This window comes from Puntigrus tetrazona, chromosome 7 (assembly GCF_018831695.1).
Source record: "Puntigrus tetrazona isolate hp1 chromosome 7, ASM1883169v1, whole genome shotgun sequence".
Classification (NCBI taxonomy): domain Eukaryota; kingdom Metazoa; phylum Chordata; class Actinopteri; order Cypriniformes; family Cyprinidae; genus Puntigrus; species Puntigrus tetrazona.
Window position 1 is genome coordinate 28,454,552 of NC_056705.1, and position 17,615 is coordinate 28,472,166.

General features: G+C 41.4%; 1 protein-coding gene across 2 annotated transcripts in view; it reads left to right on the top strand.

The window, feature by feature from the left end:
- Window positions 1-17,615, top strand: part of arhgap36 (Rho GTPase activating protein 36) — a 33,193-nt gene that overhangs the window by 7,017 nt on the left and 8,561 nt on the right. The window contains exons 1-3 of one of the 2 annotated variants that reach the window (XM_043243390.1): window positions 2,335-2,489; window positions 7,241-7,397; window positions 13,190-13,258. In XM_043243390.1, the coding sequence (XP_043099325.1) occupies window positions 7,262-7,397; window positions 13,190-13,258 (205 nt within the window). In that variant the 5' untranslated portion in view covers window positions 2,335-2,489; window positions 7,241-7,261. Of the gene's footprint in view, window positions 1-2,334; window positions 2,490-7,240; window positions 7,398-13,189; window positions 13,259-17,615 lie in introns of those variants that run through there. The other variant, XM_043243389.1, reaches the window with a different exon arrangement.

Here is a 17,615-nt window from a genome sequence, read left to right on the forward strand (position 1 = left end):
GACACAGAGCAGGGGGTCAACAGGGCTGGAACTGAGAACCACTGCTTTAAGGGACTCAAAAGTTTACTTCTAGTGCTGGGCAATGATTCATCGCAATTATTTGCATCCAAACACATGTTGCGTGAACTCTGTATATTTATTCTGCATATATAAAGACACACACTTACAGTCTGTATTTAGAAAATATTTACATGTATACTTTTATTCCGATAATTAATTTTATATAAAATATATTTAACATATTTTTTCTTAAATACATGTATGCACATTTGTGTGTTTCTATATACACAATAAATATACACACCAGTACACACCAGTACATATATTATGTTCCCAAAACATTTATTTTGTATGTGATTCTGGCTTCACAGCACTACTTCTAATCTTTACTTTTGTGTGTAGTGACGACGTCTACCAGCAGGGGCTTACTGCTTCATGCTAATAAGGCCTTGGGCCATTTGATCTAGGGCCATGTTTGTCTATAATAGTTGTTACCTTGTGCTTGTCGGGTGCTTCATGAAGATGAATGTGTGTCCAGGCTTGAATGAAGACTAGTCCGGATGCTGCTACCATCGCTGCTATCCAGGAGCTCCTGGCTAATGTGCTCAATATGTCAGTCTGTCAGCTAGCCGCACAGAAGTACCCTAATAGGATCATTTGCTGAGCCATCAGCCACTGACCAAACAAACATCACAAATATACACTCACTCACCCACACATAACCCAGACACCACTCGTGGAAATAATGATGTTATTCAAATGATTACAAATTAGGTTACGGTGAATTTTATAGTATGCATAACAAATATAGTACGCGCCTTGCTCATTCAAACTGCATGGTTTATTATAAAGTTATGTTATTAGTTTAGGTTTTTAGCTAAGTGTTTTGTTCCCACATTCATGCAAAGAACTATATAGTTTTGACATAGTGTTAGGGTTAAGTCATCAGTTTAATGCTGTAACGTGATGAGTTAAAAAGCACTGGCCCCGCCCCCAGACCCGTACATCATCTTTACACTTTCATTTGATTAAAAAAGAAGACTTTGATAAATGTTTTTTGTTATATGAAAGAAAAATACTAGGATGTTTGTCAAATTGTATTCCTTAAACGTTTATGTGAATGCTGAATTATTCAATATTTCTTTCTAGAGCTACAAATTTTCTTGTCTACTTGATACGTTCTCATTTAACATAATAATGATCTTTTGTTGGTAACTACATGCAAATTTAATTTCATCATGTAATTAAACTGATTAAAAACTGTAATTAACTGACAGCTCTAATGAATTTTTTATGTAGAGAAAAAATTTGTAGGTCATATAGCCTAAATGCTGCTCTTTTTAAACATTATGTTCTTCAAAACTGAAAAAAAGGCATCAAAGTTTCCATAAGCAGCACAACCTTTTTCTTGAGCGGCAGATACGCATTTATGAATGATTTCTGAAGGATCATTTGAAGGACACTTAAAAGTAAAAGACTGGTTCAGCTTTGTAATCACAGAAATAAATTAATATGTTTACATATTATAAAATAGAAAATAGTTATTCTCAATATTTCACAACATTACTGTGTTTGCTATATTTCTGATAAACACAGCCTTAAAGAGTATTAAAGTCTTTCATAAAAACTATCTCTTCTTCTTTTATTCAAAATTAAATCAAAACTCAAACAATCAATCTTACCTCTCCCAGATTTCTGAATGGAAATGTTTACCCAGGTTTTAAATTTCAGTTTAGTGTCCGGCTTATAAACGTTTCCCACAGTATTCCCAGTTTAGAGCGCGCTGAGCACAAAGACCCTAACTTTCGGCTCAAAGCCTATCATGAAAAAGTGTTATCAGATAAAACTGAGATCTGTGAGGTCAGCACAGAGTTGAAAGGTCAAGCTTTATTTGTATGTTCTCAGCTAGTTTGTGAAAGTATGGTGTGTTTGACATTTAACTCACAGCCCTCGCAACTCGAATTATTTTCATATCTTCCCGTCCTGATGTCTCCGTCTCTCTTTTTCCTCATTACCGTGCTCTTCAACTTCCCCTTTATCCTGACTGTTGTTTTCATTTCTCTGAAGAAGACAGGGTTTCAACAGGAAAGAACTTATGAATACACGGAGAAGGAAAGAGGAGTGGAAAGCCTGCAGAGGGAGGTGGGAGTGTTTGTAATGCTGATGATGAGTGACAGTCTGACAGGAAACACGTTCAAAGCTCTGCTGTGTCGCTTTCGGACTCCTCCTCCTCTGCTCTACGTCACCCAGTGAGTGTTTATGTGAAGTTTGCTCTTGGCAACCCCGGGGCTGCACTCTGATTTACATGAGTACATGGCAGATGGAGAGGACAGACCTCTCTCTCTCGCTCTTTATCCCTCTCCGCTTCTGTCTGTCTGTCTCATGCTCGGGTCGGATTGGCTGTACCTTTCTGAAGAGTCTGAGGAGATTGCTCTCGCTCGCAGAGTGTGTGTTTCTGTCAGACGCACTGCCCGTATCCCGGTCTGCAGGTAGAGTGAGAAGTGTGTGTGAGAGTCTGTATGCGAGGTAGATTTTCAGAGATTGTGACTGTAGTACGAGACTACAATGAATGTACGCATGTAAATGCAAGGCTAGTTAGTACACGCTTGGGGAACAGCGTATGATGCCACACGTGTTTGTTTGAGATTTAATTGTGGATTCCTCAAGTTTAGTCATCAGCTACTGCATACTGATTCATGTAAACATATACAGAGCTTTCCGGTGTGTGTGTGTGTACTTGTTTCATAAAAGAGTGTATCAGAAGAATATGGATTTATAGTATATATTTAGGGTTAGTGGCATATTTCTTTCTTCATACATTCTTTTTTTTCTTTTTATATAGAAGTTATGAAATTATTTAAAAATTCAACTCGAATATATATTTTCTTTCATAAACATGTTTATGTTTCTGAACTTTTTTATATTTTAGCGGTGTAATAATAATAATAATAATAATGATATTATAAAAAAACAGCTTACTGTAGGTGGTGTAATGTCTGATGTTATGCTTATGAAATAAATATATATTATAAATTACGTTATTATTGTATTATTATATTATTATTATTGAATTATTATGTTTTTATTTTATTTTTGACAGTTTAAAGTCATTGTGTGAAGTATTTCAGGGTCATTATGTTTTGAACTTTTTTCAGTTCTAATGGAGTCACTCCAAGAACATTTAACATTGTAAAAATAATTGTATTACTTAATTTAAGCATCATGGCACTTAGTTTTTATATTTATGTTACTTATTTTCAAACTTTTACACTTATATGTCTTACGTATTTTTTGATTACTTACAAGGTATTCAAAGTTTTTTGCTATTTTTACTTGATGGTTCATCATTTGTGATTAAATCATATTTATTTGTAAAATAACTGCATGAAACATTCATACAAAGATCACATTTCTGGAAATTTTTCATGTACTTTTTACAATAGATTTTTTTTTCACTGACCCTTATTTAAAGAGGGACATCTTTGCCTTGTTTTTATGCCATTTTAGGTTGTTTCTGTGACATCCTTTTTTAGGAGACAACCCATAGCAGTTTACATAGAGATAGAGCTCTTTCTCCCCTAAAACAAGAGCATTGTGTCTGTTTATGAGTTCTTTACCTCCTCTGAAGTAGCGTTTAACATTTTTTTATGTCAGTTTCAATGGCCTTAAAACATAAAGCAGACCTCAAATTCCTTAGGATTCAGCTTTCCTTTGTTGACTTTATCCCATCAGGTACATGAATATAACCACTGATGAGGCCACCAGACAACATTAGACACAGAGTGATGAATTTAAATTCATGCTCTGAGGGAACGAGAAAGCGATACATGCTTAACAGGATGCAATGGAGGGATGCTGCCAGCCTAAATCGGTCTGTGGACTAAAAAGAGCCCTTGTTTGAAACCTTGTGGCTTCCTTTGATGCTAAAACTGTCTGAGGTTGACTAATTGTTTTATAGCTTAGAGATCATCCAAAATGGACTCTTGAGTGTGAGAGTAGATATTATTTTTGCCTTTTTTTTTATTCGACACACAGTATAACTTAAATGGATAATTCAGAAGGGCTGACTGCTGATACTTTCAGTTTTCTAAATGTGAGAGATCATTCTGGGGGTTTGGTTCTCTGTAACTTTCCATTGTATGGAAGCTTGGCTGTTTATCTTCTCACACATTTATTATTCACATTCACATGCATCCAGGCGCACCAAAACAAGCCATTGATGTAAATGCTCGCCAGATGTAGTTGAGACTGAATACACAATAGAGCTTTATCGCTGATGTATGCATATCATACTCGTCACCATCACAAGAATTATCTGATTGTGTTCCTTCAGTAGAAACACCACTGGCTGAACTCTTAAACAAGCACTTGGAAATTATTTAAAAGGGGCATCTGGGAACTATCAGAATGTTTCTAAATACAAGTATTTATATCGAAATTCTCATGAGAGACCATGAGCCAGGTTTTAAGGATCAGGAGACAAATATGGTCAGGGCTCAAGAAGTATATGCAGTGGAAATAGGACAAGAATTCTGAAAGGAAATAAGAGCACTGAGAACCGAGAAAGACTTTTTAAGGAATAAGCTATTGTTTGCTCTGGATGGCTTAGAAAATCTCTTCAAAGTGAAGCAGTTTCACAAAACTGTTTACTTTATTGTTCTAGTACTCAAGCAGTCTTGCAACAATATTTATGGACCTCTGATGTTTCTGTCTGGGTCTTGTCTTGCACTCAGGTATGTCTGCACTTGGATTAGTTGTCTCAGGCATGAATGCAAAAACCTAATTTACACATGGACATGTCATAGAAGTCGGTTATTTTCATGATCCCTGTCAAATAAATTTCTGTTTGATATTAGAGGAACATTGTTTCAGCATAATATACACTCAGTAGTAACCAATGATGGTCCAGTTGGCTATGATTTTTCTCAAAACTGTCAAACATAAAAACGTCATAAGATTACACTTACCCTTTTTTATTCTGTTACAGAAATAGACATCTATATACAATTATGATGACTGCACTGTCCAACTGATCTTATTTAAATATCTGTGTGTGTTGCCTTTTCTTCCTTATTTGAGAAATGACCCTAGAGTCCTGATACGTCATATAGGATGTGTGTTGCGTTTGTTATGTCTGTATGGTTTTATGAAGGCAAGTGTTTCTCACAAAAGCCTTTGTGTCCAGTAAAGGAGCACAATACTCCTGATGAATGATGATGGTTTGGCTTTCAGTGGGCTTTGAAGTATTGCGTAACACTACATGTGTTTGTGTTTTGCTCTTCCCTTCATTCCTGGCCTTCACTTTTTTGCTTTAAAAGAAGGAACAGTGTATGTGAGAAAGAGAAGGGCATATAAGAAACAGAGTTAGGGAGGAAGGCAATAGAAAAAGGACTTTGTGGCTTGCTTTGCCCGGAGGCCTCTCTCATCCTTCCACCCTGAAATCGTAATGCACATTTTGCTCAGCTACAGTAGTTTTCATGTTTTCTTTTGCATGTAAATCAATGATCCTGTAAAATATAAGGCACGTTTACAGTTCCATAATTAAAAAAAAAGTTTGATGTTTGAGTTTACAATGATAGCTCAGAATGCATAGCATAAAGAAATGCTCGCAGTAATACCAGTTTCTACATGAAATTTTGGCATCAACAGGATGTTTAATGTATATAATGTTATTTTTACTGATCTCTGTTACCATCCAAATAAACAGAGCACAACCTGTGACCTGTATTTGACACTGCATCTTGTGTGACCACAACTTGAGTGGAAAGTGAGCTCCCACATGGACACAAGGAAACTGATTACAGACACACTCCTGCTTTCAATTAAAGCCTAGTGAGATGACAACTAACACATTTGTTTAAACCATGATAGAATGTGGCTTATAGAATCAGGCAACACGGATTTATGTATGTTTTCTCACTTCTTAATTGTTTTTGAAGGTTTTGATTCTAACAACTTAATTTAAAGGGATAGTTCACCAAAAAATTTACTATTTCTGTCATTAATTATTCGCTTTCATATCATTTCAAGTCGTTCGTTCATGTTCATGTTAAAAAAAAAAAGATATTTTTAAATAAAATCTACGTTTTCTGACCATGCATAGACAGCAACGCTACGTTCAAGGCCCAGAAACTGCAGCTTGTTTCCAACGTGTACCTCTGTACACACATGCAATAAAGTTGTTGCTTTTGTTTTCTTTGTGCACAAAAAGTATACGAATTAAAATTAAACAACTGATGTCACATGGACTATTTTAATGATGTCCCATTTCTGGGCCTTGAACTTACAGGGTCAGAAAGCTCTTGAATGTCTTAGATAATATCTTAATATTTTTTGTTCAGAAAATGAAAGGGTTTGAAATGAGATGATATGAGAGTGAGTAATTAATCACAGAATTTAAATTTTTGGCGAACTGTCTCTTTAAGTGTGCTTTAACATGTGATGCTTTTAATTGGATATGTACACTTTGAGGATGATGTCTTTCAGTTAAAGAGAACAAGACATTATGTTCTGAATTGTTATTCTGGCAGTATTCAATTAAGCATTGAGGTTGATCTGCAGCAAATTTCCTTTCAGTAACTGTTTTGGCTTTCAGTTTTTCTCATTGTCATCACATCAGTTGTGCCAACACATATGACTCCACACAGGATGTATGCTGTCAGAGGAATTACATTAGGTCAAAAAATGTCCACTAGCTATTGTATGTTTACCCAATACAGTACTGCTGCCAAGTCTAAAAGTAGCTGTCCTTGAATCCAAATTAAACAGAGAAGCTCAAATACTGTTTTTCTTATATAGCATATTTTAAGTACTTAGACCTTTAGGCTTTTTGTGTTTTTAGTAACCCAGACAGGGCCTTTTAGGGCATGTTTATCCAGACGTGTTCCTATTAGGGATAAATATCTAATACGATGTCTAAAAACTGTCAGGAGTGATTTCACACCTTTTAACCCCAGCTTTTGCTGCGCAATATTTGATGGTTGGTTTGTAAGAGGTGTGCAAAAGCACTTTAACTGCAGTATATCAATTTCAGCAGGGTAAATCTTGCTCTTGGCGATACGCCTTGCTGCAGAATTCCAACTCTGATCAAATACACATGAACCAGCTTCCCTTTAAAATGATAACCAGGTGTGCTCGAGCTGGGCCGCAACCAAGCTCTGCAAAAAGGCCCGCTGAGACTGAAAGTAATGCGTTCACTGTTTCACTTCTGCTTTCTTTTTTTGGTCTTTCTCTTTCTCAGGGTGACCATACGTGGGCCACCATGCTGGGGCAGAGCGTGAGGCTTCAGCCAGTTTCCATCCAAAGCCTCTCAGAGCTGGAAAGAGCACGTCTTCAAGAGGTGGCCCTATATCACTTGGAAAGAAGAGACCTGGACTTTAAGATCAGCATCCCTAGAGGTACACTTCCTTGGTATTTCAATAATAAGTGATAATAAGTGGTTTACAGTTATAGTCACAGTCTAGGTATGATTATTTCAGACGAATGCTTCTTGAATTCCCAAGGAATCCATGCATTATCACATCACAGTCAATTCAGAGGAATGTCTAAGTGATATCCAGTAGTAAATCTAGCAGATAAGACTGCTGAGAGGAAAAGAAATTTGTGAGATTGTGAGTACTGCGGTGTACAACAGCAACTAAACATCTGAATTTTTGCGCAGCAGTGTTGGGGTCAATTAGCTTCCAGGTCACTTCAGCATAGACAGCAAGGGAAAAACAGCTCTGAATCCAATGAATAAAATGTAATCAACTATATCGCATAGTTATAAATAGACTTATCTCTCTCTATTATAGACATATTGTCTGTTGTTGGTGCCAGTCAAGGTATTTTAAAACAAATTTATCTGTCACTTGGAAGCTGCCAAATTATGTAAACGCCAGCTTGGACAGATTGTGTTTTTCTGAAATCCAAGAACAAAACTGTGTGAAATATAAGATAATGCAACTTAGCCAAGTATTTGTTTCACGTGTCTTCCTTCTGTTGTTGTTCAGGCAATTATACATTTTTCGTTTTATAATATTGTTGGGCCTTTCTTTGCAGCTGACTGGATGTATACATTTCATAATGCTTTTCAATATTTGGTGCTGTTGAACTACCTTTAAATTATAAGGCTAAGTCAGTTTGTTGGAAAGTTCACAGTCAATATTAAAGAAACATGAATAATTAACAAAACCACCCCTGTTTATTATTTGAAAATGTGAAATGGGATTTGAATCCCCTCATGTCCCTCCATGGAAAACCACATTGTTTTATGGGAAGTGGTATTCCCAGCACGTACAAGCAACTCCACATGGTTAGAGAAGGTCATCTGTTCTCTATAGTGGAGATTTCAACTGGTCATCTGTGAGAAGACCTCAGCCGGCACTTCAGCTGACCCATGGGGAAGCAGCCACCACAATTTATGGGAATATTTACGGAACATTTTCCTCCCAAAGGAGAAATCTTTCAGATTGAGCCCGGAGGTTTCCTCAGGCGCTCCACTTGGAATTGTCATCAATGGTGTTTGGCAGCTATTTTTGGGGAAGATGAATGCCCTTTGGAGAGTTAAATTAAACTTTTGTGAAATTCACTTGAGTTAATTCAGAAAGCATGTCATGAGTGACTGACCTCTCTGTTTGGCTTTGGTTATTTTCTGGTTTGCTTGTGGTTATTTGAAAGTTAAGTGCTGTAAACTTTCCGCATTTGGTCTGTAATATTGTGATTCCTAATCTTTGTATGCAGCCTGGAGCTGTTGTTTTGTTGTCCTTGTTTTGTTTTAGTCTCTTGCTTTATAAAAGTGGGCCCTTTACTTTGTTTTCAATCTCTGCTTTGGCCCGAAGAGATTATTTATCTTGAATCTGGCTAATATCTCAGCATGCTCTCTGTTCATTCCCCTAATCATGCTCTCTCTGATGGGAGCTGATGGGGGCTTTAGCCCATGATGTCTTGGCGTGTGGGGAGGGTTGGGGGCAGTTGCCATAGAAATAAACTCTCATTTCCTGCAGTCATGGGAATATGACCCCACCTAAAGCCTTCTCTGCATGTGCTACAACCCCTTTGGTTTTCTGTATTTCAACAGAGCATCTTCTAAACCTTTTTCCCCTCAGCTCAATAACTCAGAGCTCTTCTGATTCAAATAAGTGTATCTGTAAGTTGAAGACATAACAAAATGGAATCAGCTTATCAGCATTTATAGACAGGAAGAGGTTTGAGTGTAAACACGTCTACTGGTTGAGTTTAAAATGTTGCAGCACTGTGGGGGAAGTTTTAACCTAGTAATAGTAAAAAATTTTACTGTTCAGCTGAGGGTCATCAGACATTTAAACGGAACTGTTTATTTTTGGGAGAGGAAGACTTTCTTTTACATGAACCGGTTGTGCTACTACCTAGTTTATGACCTGTAAGCATTAAATTTCAATTTAAAAAGCATTATTTTTAAAGAAATGAATACTTTTAATTGAGAAGTTACAGTAAAAAGATTTAAAATGTTATAAAAATCTGTTTAAAATTAATGCTGCTCAACGAATCTTGAAAAAAAATGAAATGAAATGAACTGAAGTAATGGTTTTCAGCAGTTTTGAATAATGGCAATAATAATAATAAACGTTTCTTGAGTATAAAATCAGCATACTAGAATGATTTCTGACTTCCTTTGGTGAGCAAAAGGGGCCATAAAAAACAAATAAACAAACAAAACTTACCAACCCCCACCCCTTTTGAATGTTGGTGCATAGTTAAATTTAGCAACATTTTTAGAATTTATATTTTGTGCCATTATATATGTGTCACGAATGAGCGGTCTGAGGCGTGCGGATCCATGTGCAGGCTTTTATTAAACAAAGGCATGGTCATAACAGGCAGGCGTCAAACAGGGCTAACAGATATATAGGAGGCGAGGCAATAACGAAATCCAGAGACAGGCAGAAGGTCAGGTCAGGCGGCAAACGATCAGAGAATCAGAGAACAGACAGGGTCAAAACCAGAAACTATAAACCACGAACGATCTAACTATGAGACAGGCGAAACAATGCAACCTGCAGGTGAGTGGCTTGCTGCAGTCTTTATAGTCCAGGAACAGGAAGTTAACGCAGAGGGAGTGGATGCAGATCACCCAGAGGTCAGGGCTCCTCTGCTGGCTTGGTGACATAGCCCCCCTCCTAGGAGCGACTCCTGGCGCTCCACAAAACAAAACATAACTGTGAGCTTGGGAGGGGGTTCGGGAGGAGTCAGCAAACTGAGACCAGGGAGGAAGAGGCGGTGGGAGGAGCCAGGGTGAAGACGGGAGGAGTCCGGAGGGGGGCGATCCAGAACCCAGCCATGATGGTCAGTGGTGGAGCCGGACGGAGAGGAGGAGCCATGGAGAGGTAACGGTCATCAACCCCATGGAGCCGACCGACGGCGGCGGAGCAGGTGGTCGGGGAGACTGAGGCGGAGAGCCGAAGAGCCAGGGTGACACAGCGGCGCTGGAGGTCCTAGGCAATACCGCAGCCGGCGACTGATGCGGAGGCGGGAATGAGAAGGACGCGGGCGGAGCCAGAGCGACAGAGGACTGAGGTGGAGCCGGGGAAGGGAGGAGCCTGACAGAGCCGGAGGAATGGAGGGACGAGGCGAAGCTGGAGGAGTGGAATCCTGAGGCGACGGATGGTCGATGACCGACCAAGGCGTAGCCGGAGAGAGGCGATGGAGCCTGGTGAAGCTGGTGGAATGACAGAGCACGGTAGAGAGGAGGAGCTAGGAGCCTAAGGGAAGCCGGCGGGTCTACAAGCCGAGGTGGAGTCTGGGACTCGGAGGCGGGGACGGTGAAGCGAGGATCCTTCACCCACGGCGGCGATGGAGACTGGCAGACCCGTGGCGAGCTCCAGGTGGAGGGTGGAGGATGAGTGCAGGGGCTGCTGGGATCCATTGTTGACGTGTAGCAAGGGTGGGAGGGTGGGATAACTTGAGGCTTTGCACGAGGCGCGGGCACTGGAGGCTTTGCACGAGGCGCGGGCACTGGAGGCTTTGCACGCGGCGCGGGCACTGGAGGCTTTGCACGCAGCGCGGGCACTGGAGGCTTTGCACGCAGGCGCGGGCACTGGAGGCTTTGCACGAGGCGCGGGCACTGGAGGCTTTGCACGAGGCGCGGGCACTGGAGGCTTTGCACGCAGGCGCGGGCACTGGAGGCTTTGCACGCAGGCGCGGGCACTGGAGGCTTTGCACGCAGCGCGGGCACTGGAGGCTTTTTGCACGCAGGCGCGGGCACTGGAGGCTTTGCACGAGGCGCGGGCACTGGAGGCTTTGCTGGGCAGGCGGCAGCCATCTTGGGAAGCGGCGCTGGGCAGGCGGCAGCCATCTTGGGAAGCGGCGCTGGGCAGGCGGCAGCCATCTTGGGAAGCGGCGCTGGGCAGGCGGCAGCCATCTTGGGAAGCGGCGCTGGGCAGGCGGCAGCCATCTTGGGAAGCGGCGCTGGGCAGGCGGCAGCCATCTTGGGAAGCGGCGCTGGGCAGGCGGCAGCCATCTTGGGAAGCGGCGCTGGGCAGGCGGCAGCCATCTTGGGAAGCGGCGCTGGGCAGGCGGCAGCCATCTTGGGAAGCGGCGCTGGGCAGGCGGCAGCCATCTTGGGAAGCGGCGCTGGGCAGGCGGCAGCCATCTTGGGAAGCGGCGCTGGGCAGGCGGCAGCCATCTTGGGAAGCGGCGCTGGGCAGGCGGCAGCCATCTTGGGAAGCGGCGCTGGGCAGGCGGCAGCCATCTTGGGAAGCGGCGCTGGGCAGGCGGCAGCCATCTTGGGAAGCGGCGCTGGGCAGGCGGCAGCCATCTTGGGAAGCGGCGCTGGGCAGGCGGCAGCCATCTTGGGAAGCGGCGCTGGGCAGGCGGCAGCCATCTTGGGAAGCGGCGCTGGGCAGGCGGCAGCCATCTTGGGAAGCGGCGCTGGGCAGGCGGCAGCCATCTTGGGAAGCGGCGCTGGGCAGGCGGCAGCCATCTTGGGAAGCGGCGCTGGGCAGGCGGCAGCCATCTTGGGAAGCGGCGCTGGGCAGGCGGCAGCCATCTTGGGAAGCGGCGCTGGGCAGGCGGCAGCCATCTTGGGAAGCGGCGCTGGGCAGGCGGCAGCCATCTTGGGAAGCGGCGCTGGGCAGGCGGCGACCATCTTGGGAAGCGCGACTCTGGGCAGGCGGCGACCATCTTGGGAAGCGGCTCTGGGCAGGCGGCGACCATCTTGGGCAGCGGCTCGGGGCAGCGGCGACCATCTTGGGCAGCGGCTCGGGAAGGCGACCATCTTGGCAGCGGCTCGGGAAGGCGGCCATCTTGGGCAGCGGCTCGGGAAAGCGGCCATCTTGGGCAGCGGCTCGGGAAAGCGGCCATCTTGGGCAGCGGCTCGGGAAGGCGGCCATCTTGGGCAGCGGCTCGGGAAAGCGGCCATCTTGGGCAGCGGCTCGGGAAGGCGGCCATCTTGGGCAGCGGCTCGGGAAGGCGGCCATCTTGGGAATAAATGCAGTGTCTTCTTCCTCCATAATACCCAACGTGAGAGCTGACCCCACAGTCACTAAACCAAACTCAATAAAGTGTGCAAGTGATTCACGTGGACCCTCTTGAACAAGTTGTGTTTTGAGTGGCTGATTTATTCCCTCGTGAAAAAATTCAATTAGCAAACAGTCCGGTAAATCAGAGAAGTAAGCCAGGTCCAGAAATTCCTGAGTATAATCCTCAAGTGATCGGTGCCCTGCTTGAGGGTTAGCAAAGACATTGCAAGGTGCATACCTGGCCATGGTTCGGGTGAAAAGCCGCTGGATCCTGGTGTGAGGTTGCATTCTGTCACGAATGAGCGGTCTGGCGCGTGCGGATCCATGTGCAGGCTTTTATTAAACAAAGGCATGGTCATAACAGGCAGGCGTCAAACAGGGCTAACAGATATATAGGAGGCGCGAGGCAATAACGAAATCCAGAGACAGGCAGAAGGTCAGGTCAGGCGGCAAGCGATCAGAGAATCAGAGAACAGACAGGGTCAAAACCAGAAACTATAAACCACGAGCGATCTAACTATGAGACAGGCGAAACAATGCAACCTGCAGGTGAGTGGCTTGCTGCAGTCTTTATAGTCCAGGAACAGGAAGTTAACGCAGAGGAGTGGATGCAGATCACCCAGAGGTCAGGGCTCCCTCTGCTGGCTTGGTGACAATATGCATCATTTTACAGATCTGTAAACAAAATCGACCATAATGCTTTTTTTCTCCAGAGATTCACAAGAGGAGGAAATCACTGCGGAGAAAGTTTGACTCCTTCTCAAAAGAAAAGAAAGAGCGAGGTAAGAGTTTTGATTTCATTCAGGCAGTAGTTTAAACATAGTAAAGCATCACAAAAATCATTTTTTAAATGAAATAAAAATGAATAAGTTGATCTTCCTCTGGAGTGGCTTTCCATGTTTGCCAAGTTCTACCATCAGCCATGTAGTTATGGTACTGCTTTAGCAAAATATTCTGGCTCCATTCTAGTACGTAATTGTCACTTCACAAGATAGATAAAATCAAGTTTCACCCTACGTTTGGCTTGTTACATTACTGAAGTTAAGTAGGTTGAGAGCAATGAATTGGATTGTCTTTAAGTGCACTGTGTTTATCAGCATTCCTGAGCTCACGCAGTCTTGTAATCTCCGTTTACCAAACAACCATTAAGACATATATACTTAAATGTCAGGTTTTCAGTTATTCGCTTTTAGATTATTTTAAACTCCAAACAAACGAAGATGAAGATGCATTTCAAATTTCATCCAGATATCAACTTATATTTGTCAACTTATGCAAGTCTATCTTCATCACGTCATAGTTAAATGATGCTACTTTTACTACCAATCGCCATTCTTTGTTGAGGGTTGTGCACAGTGATGGTGGACAGAGAATAGAGACTTATAAATGGCTGTTCGTTCAGTGGATCCTCTGACTCTGGTTGCCATGGCTGTTTGGTGTGTCACAGTTCTTGCAAATCTCCCATAGGCCTTTAAGACACAAAGCTTTAAGACTTTAAGACGCAAGACAATTTTATATCCCATGTAGCTTTGCTCCTTTGCAATCTGTGCATCCCTGTTAATGCACGTTCAGTTTATTCATCTTCTTTTATCTGTTTGTAAGATCATTTAGAGGCTAAAATACGGGCTATGACTCACATGTTGACACCATTCCTTCACATTAAAACGTAAATGGTAGAAAAAAGTTTGTTTGAGGATACTCAGCAAGGACTTAAGAGTTGTATTGATTTAACTGTATTTTATCGTTTTATTTACAAATTTATTTTTAATGTAATTACACCGTACAGAGGTTTAGGGATAATACAATTTCTTACTGCTTTTAAGGCTATCATGCTTCTAACAAAAATATAGTAAAACAGTAATATTGTGAAAAGCATACATATTGAAAAACATTGAAAACAATGCTTATTTTTTTATGGAAACCATTATGCATTTTTTTAAGTGTTCTTTGATGCATAATTTCAAAAAGACTTTACTGTCAATTTTGATCAGTTTACTGCATCCTTACTCAATAAAAGTAGCAAATAAAAATAATAAATCTTACTGACCCCAAACTTTTGCTCAGTAGCATGTGTTTAGAACACTATAATATTGGACACTTTTTATTTTGCTGGTCTCATTTGAATGTTCTGTCTACAATAAGTAACACTGCACAGTAAGAAAACTATTTTTGATCCTCTGCTGATTTTGTACATTTGCCCACTCACATAATAACAACAATGGAAATCCAGGAAAATGCATTTCAAAAATAGTTATAAATTGATTTGCACTTATTTCGTATTTAATCCCCTATCAGTCAGCAAGATTTCTGGCTCTTAGGTGTCTTTTATATAGGTCATGAGCTGAGATTAGCAGCACTCTCTTAAAGGGAGTGTTCCTAATCTCAGTTTGTTACCAGTAGAAGCAGTCAATGAGTCAGATTCCAAACCCTTCACCAGGGCCAAGACCAAAGAGCTGTCCAAGGATGTCAGGGACAAGATTGTTTACCTACACAAGGCTGGAATGGGCCACAAAGTAACTCTCAATCTCCCTCAGTCTGGGGCTCCATGCAAGATTTCACCTCATGGAGTTTCAGTGATCATGAGAACGGCGAGGAGTGAGGAATAAGCACAGAACTACATGGGAGGATCTTGTCAATGATCTCAGGGCAGCTGGGACCATAGTCACCAAGAAAACAATTGGTAACACACCAGTGAACATGTGTTGTGGTCAGATAAGACCAAAATCGAGCTCTTTAGCATCAATTTAACTCACTGTGTTTGGAGGAGGAGTAATGCTGCCTATGACCCTAACAACACCACCGTCAAACATGGAGATGGAAACATTATGCTTTGGGGGTGTTTTAATGCTAAGGGAACAGAACAAGAGCACAGCACAAATGGGATGATGGACAGGGCCATGTATTGTCTGGGCCACAGCATTGAAAATGGGTCATGGATGGGTATTCCAGCATGACAATGACCCAAAACACACAGCCAAGGCAACAAAGGAGTGTCTCAAGAAACACATTAAGGTCCTGGAGTGGCCTAGCCAGTCTCCAGACCTTAATCCCAAAGAAAATCTGTGGAGGGAGTTGAAGGCTCGAGTTGGCAAATGTCAGCCTTGAAACCTTAATGACTTGGAGAGGATCTGCAAAGAGGAGTGGGACTAAATCCCTCCTGAGATGTGTGCAACTACAAGAAACCTCTGACCTCTGTGATTGCCAACAAGGGTTTTGTACCCAAGTACTAAATCATTTTTTTCAAAAGGGTCACATACATCCTCCTTCAAATGCATATCAATTTATAACTTTTTTGTTGTTATTCTATCTCTCACTGTTAAAATAAACCTACCTACCTTTGTCGGTGGCCAAACCCTCAGTCTACATGTCAACAAACTTTCATTAGAGTATTATTAATCTATCTGATTAATATCTGCTAACAATTTATTGTGATTGTGTTCCAATGACTATAAGTAACTTTGCAAGTACGTTTCAACTTATTCCAACCCTAATCCTACCAGTCTATTAACACTAACACTATACTAACACTAATACTAACACTCTAATGAATGGTAGTAGTTATGTAGCTACAACATTACAAATAATTAACTGAATGTGTTAAAGGGACCATCAAAATAAAGTGAAACTAAATAGAGTGTTGTACACATTCATGAAATAATAATTAAGTCATTAGTGCTGAATCAGTATTTAACTTTGCTCTAAGAGCTCAGACTGATCTCAGAGCGGCTCCGAAAGTTGCCGGAGCTAAAGCAGCACTGATTCCTGAGTGAGTCGGATTTGTTTGGCCGTGTTCCTGGAGTTCAGCCAAACGCCTGCCACCTGCAACCACAGTCTGGCGCTTGTTTTCAGCATGTGCGTCAGCTCGAGGTACACAAAAGGGGAGGGCTGAATGAAGGACTACAGAGGGGTGGAAGGTGATAGGGTAGAGGGAGGAATTTATTTAAAGAGGACTCAATCCCCGTATCCATCCAGCTTATCGGAGGACTAGCAGCTAGTGGACCAGACTAACCTGACCCGCCACTAGACCTATAAGCCCTGGGGCAGAGATAGGAGAAAAGGGATTGAGACGAGAGGAAGGAGGAGAGAGGACGACAAGACTGCTTTGCTTTTGTGTTGCTTTGACAGCCAAAACAGATTAGACGTAACCTCTCTGTAGTCCTGTTAGGGTGTTAAAGATGCTATTTAAAAGTGTGCGTTTTACGTATACATCATTTCTTTGTTCCTTCTCATCTACATAAATAGTTGTTCAATTACGTTTAAGCTGCTTTAGAAGTATATGTTAAATAAAGCTTTCTTTGAGGTAAAGCAAGTAAGATCCAGTAGAAGTGTTACTTTTAGTTTTAAAGTGCTAATACATCTCATGTTTTAATTAGTTTTGAAATCATTTAATTAAGTAAACTGTTAAGCCTTTAAGAGGCTTACTTATAAATACACAAGAGGTATATATATATATATATATATATATATATATATATATATATATATATATATATATATATATATATATATATATATATATATATATATAATTTTTTTTCATGTATTTACTTATATGTATGTATTTTTTAATTTACATTTCCAAATAAGTTTAAGCAGTACATTGATGTGCCATATGTTGAACAGAGCTCTCTAGATGTAATCCCTGTAGGCAGATAAAGATGTTTTTTTCTGCGTTGCAAGAGAAAAGCAAACAGAAGCTACTCATGAAATCACGTACTGAACAGCACTGGAAGAGTGCATTGAGATACTGATCACATTAAAGCTGCAGATATATCTTAAACATTATAGTCTTTATATGACATAAAAATTTATATTATGATTTGTGGCCCATAGATCTTAAAAGGTTAGTACCATTTACAGTAAAGTGCAAAAATAATTAGATTACCCCCAGAAATGTCCACTCCCTTCTGTGCTGTTCTGGAATTGCACTCTAATGGTAATTTGCCCAGTTCAGTAAATCTGGCCCAAAGTCTCTTCATATTACAGGTAAATAAGGCAAAACAAGAATATATATCACTATACTTTGCAAGAGATTTGCAAGATTTTTTCATACTGCATGTAGACAATTATTACAAATTTCATAATAAAAATTAGGATGTTTAGTATTTGGGTTATTAAAATAAAGAAAAAAGTTCAGTA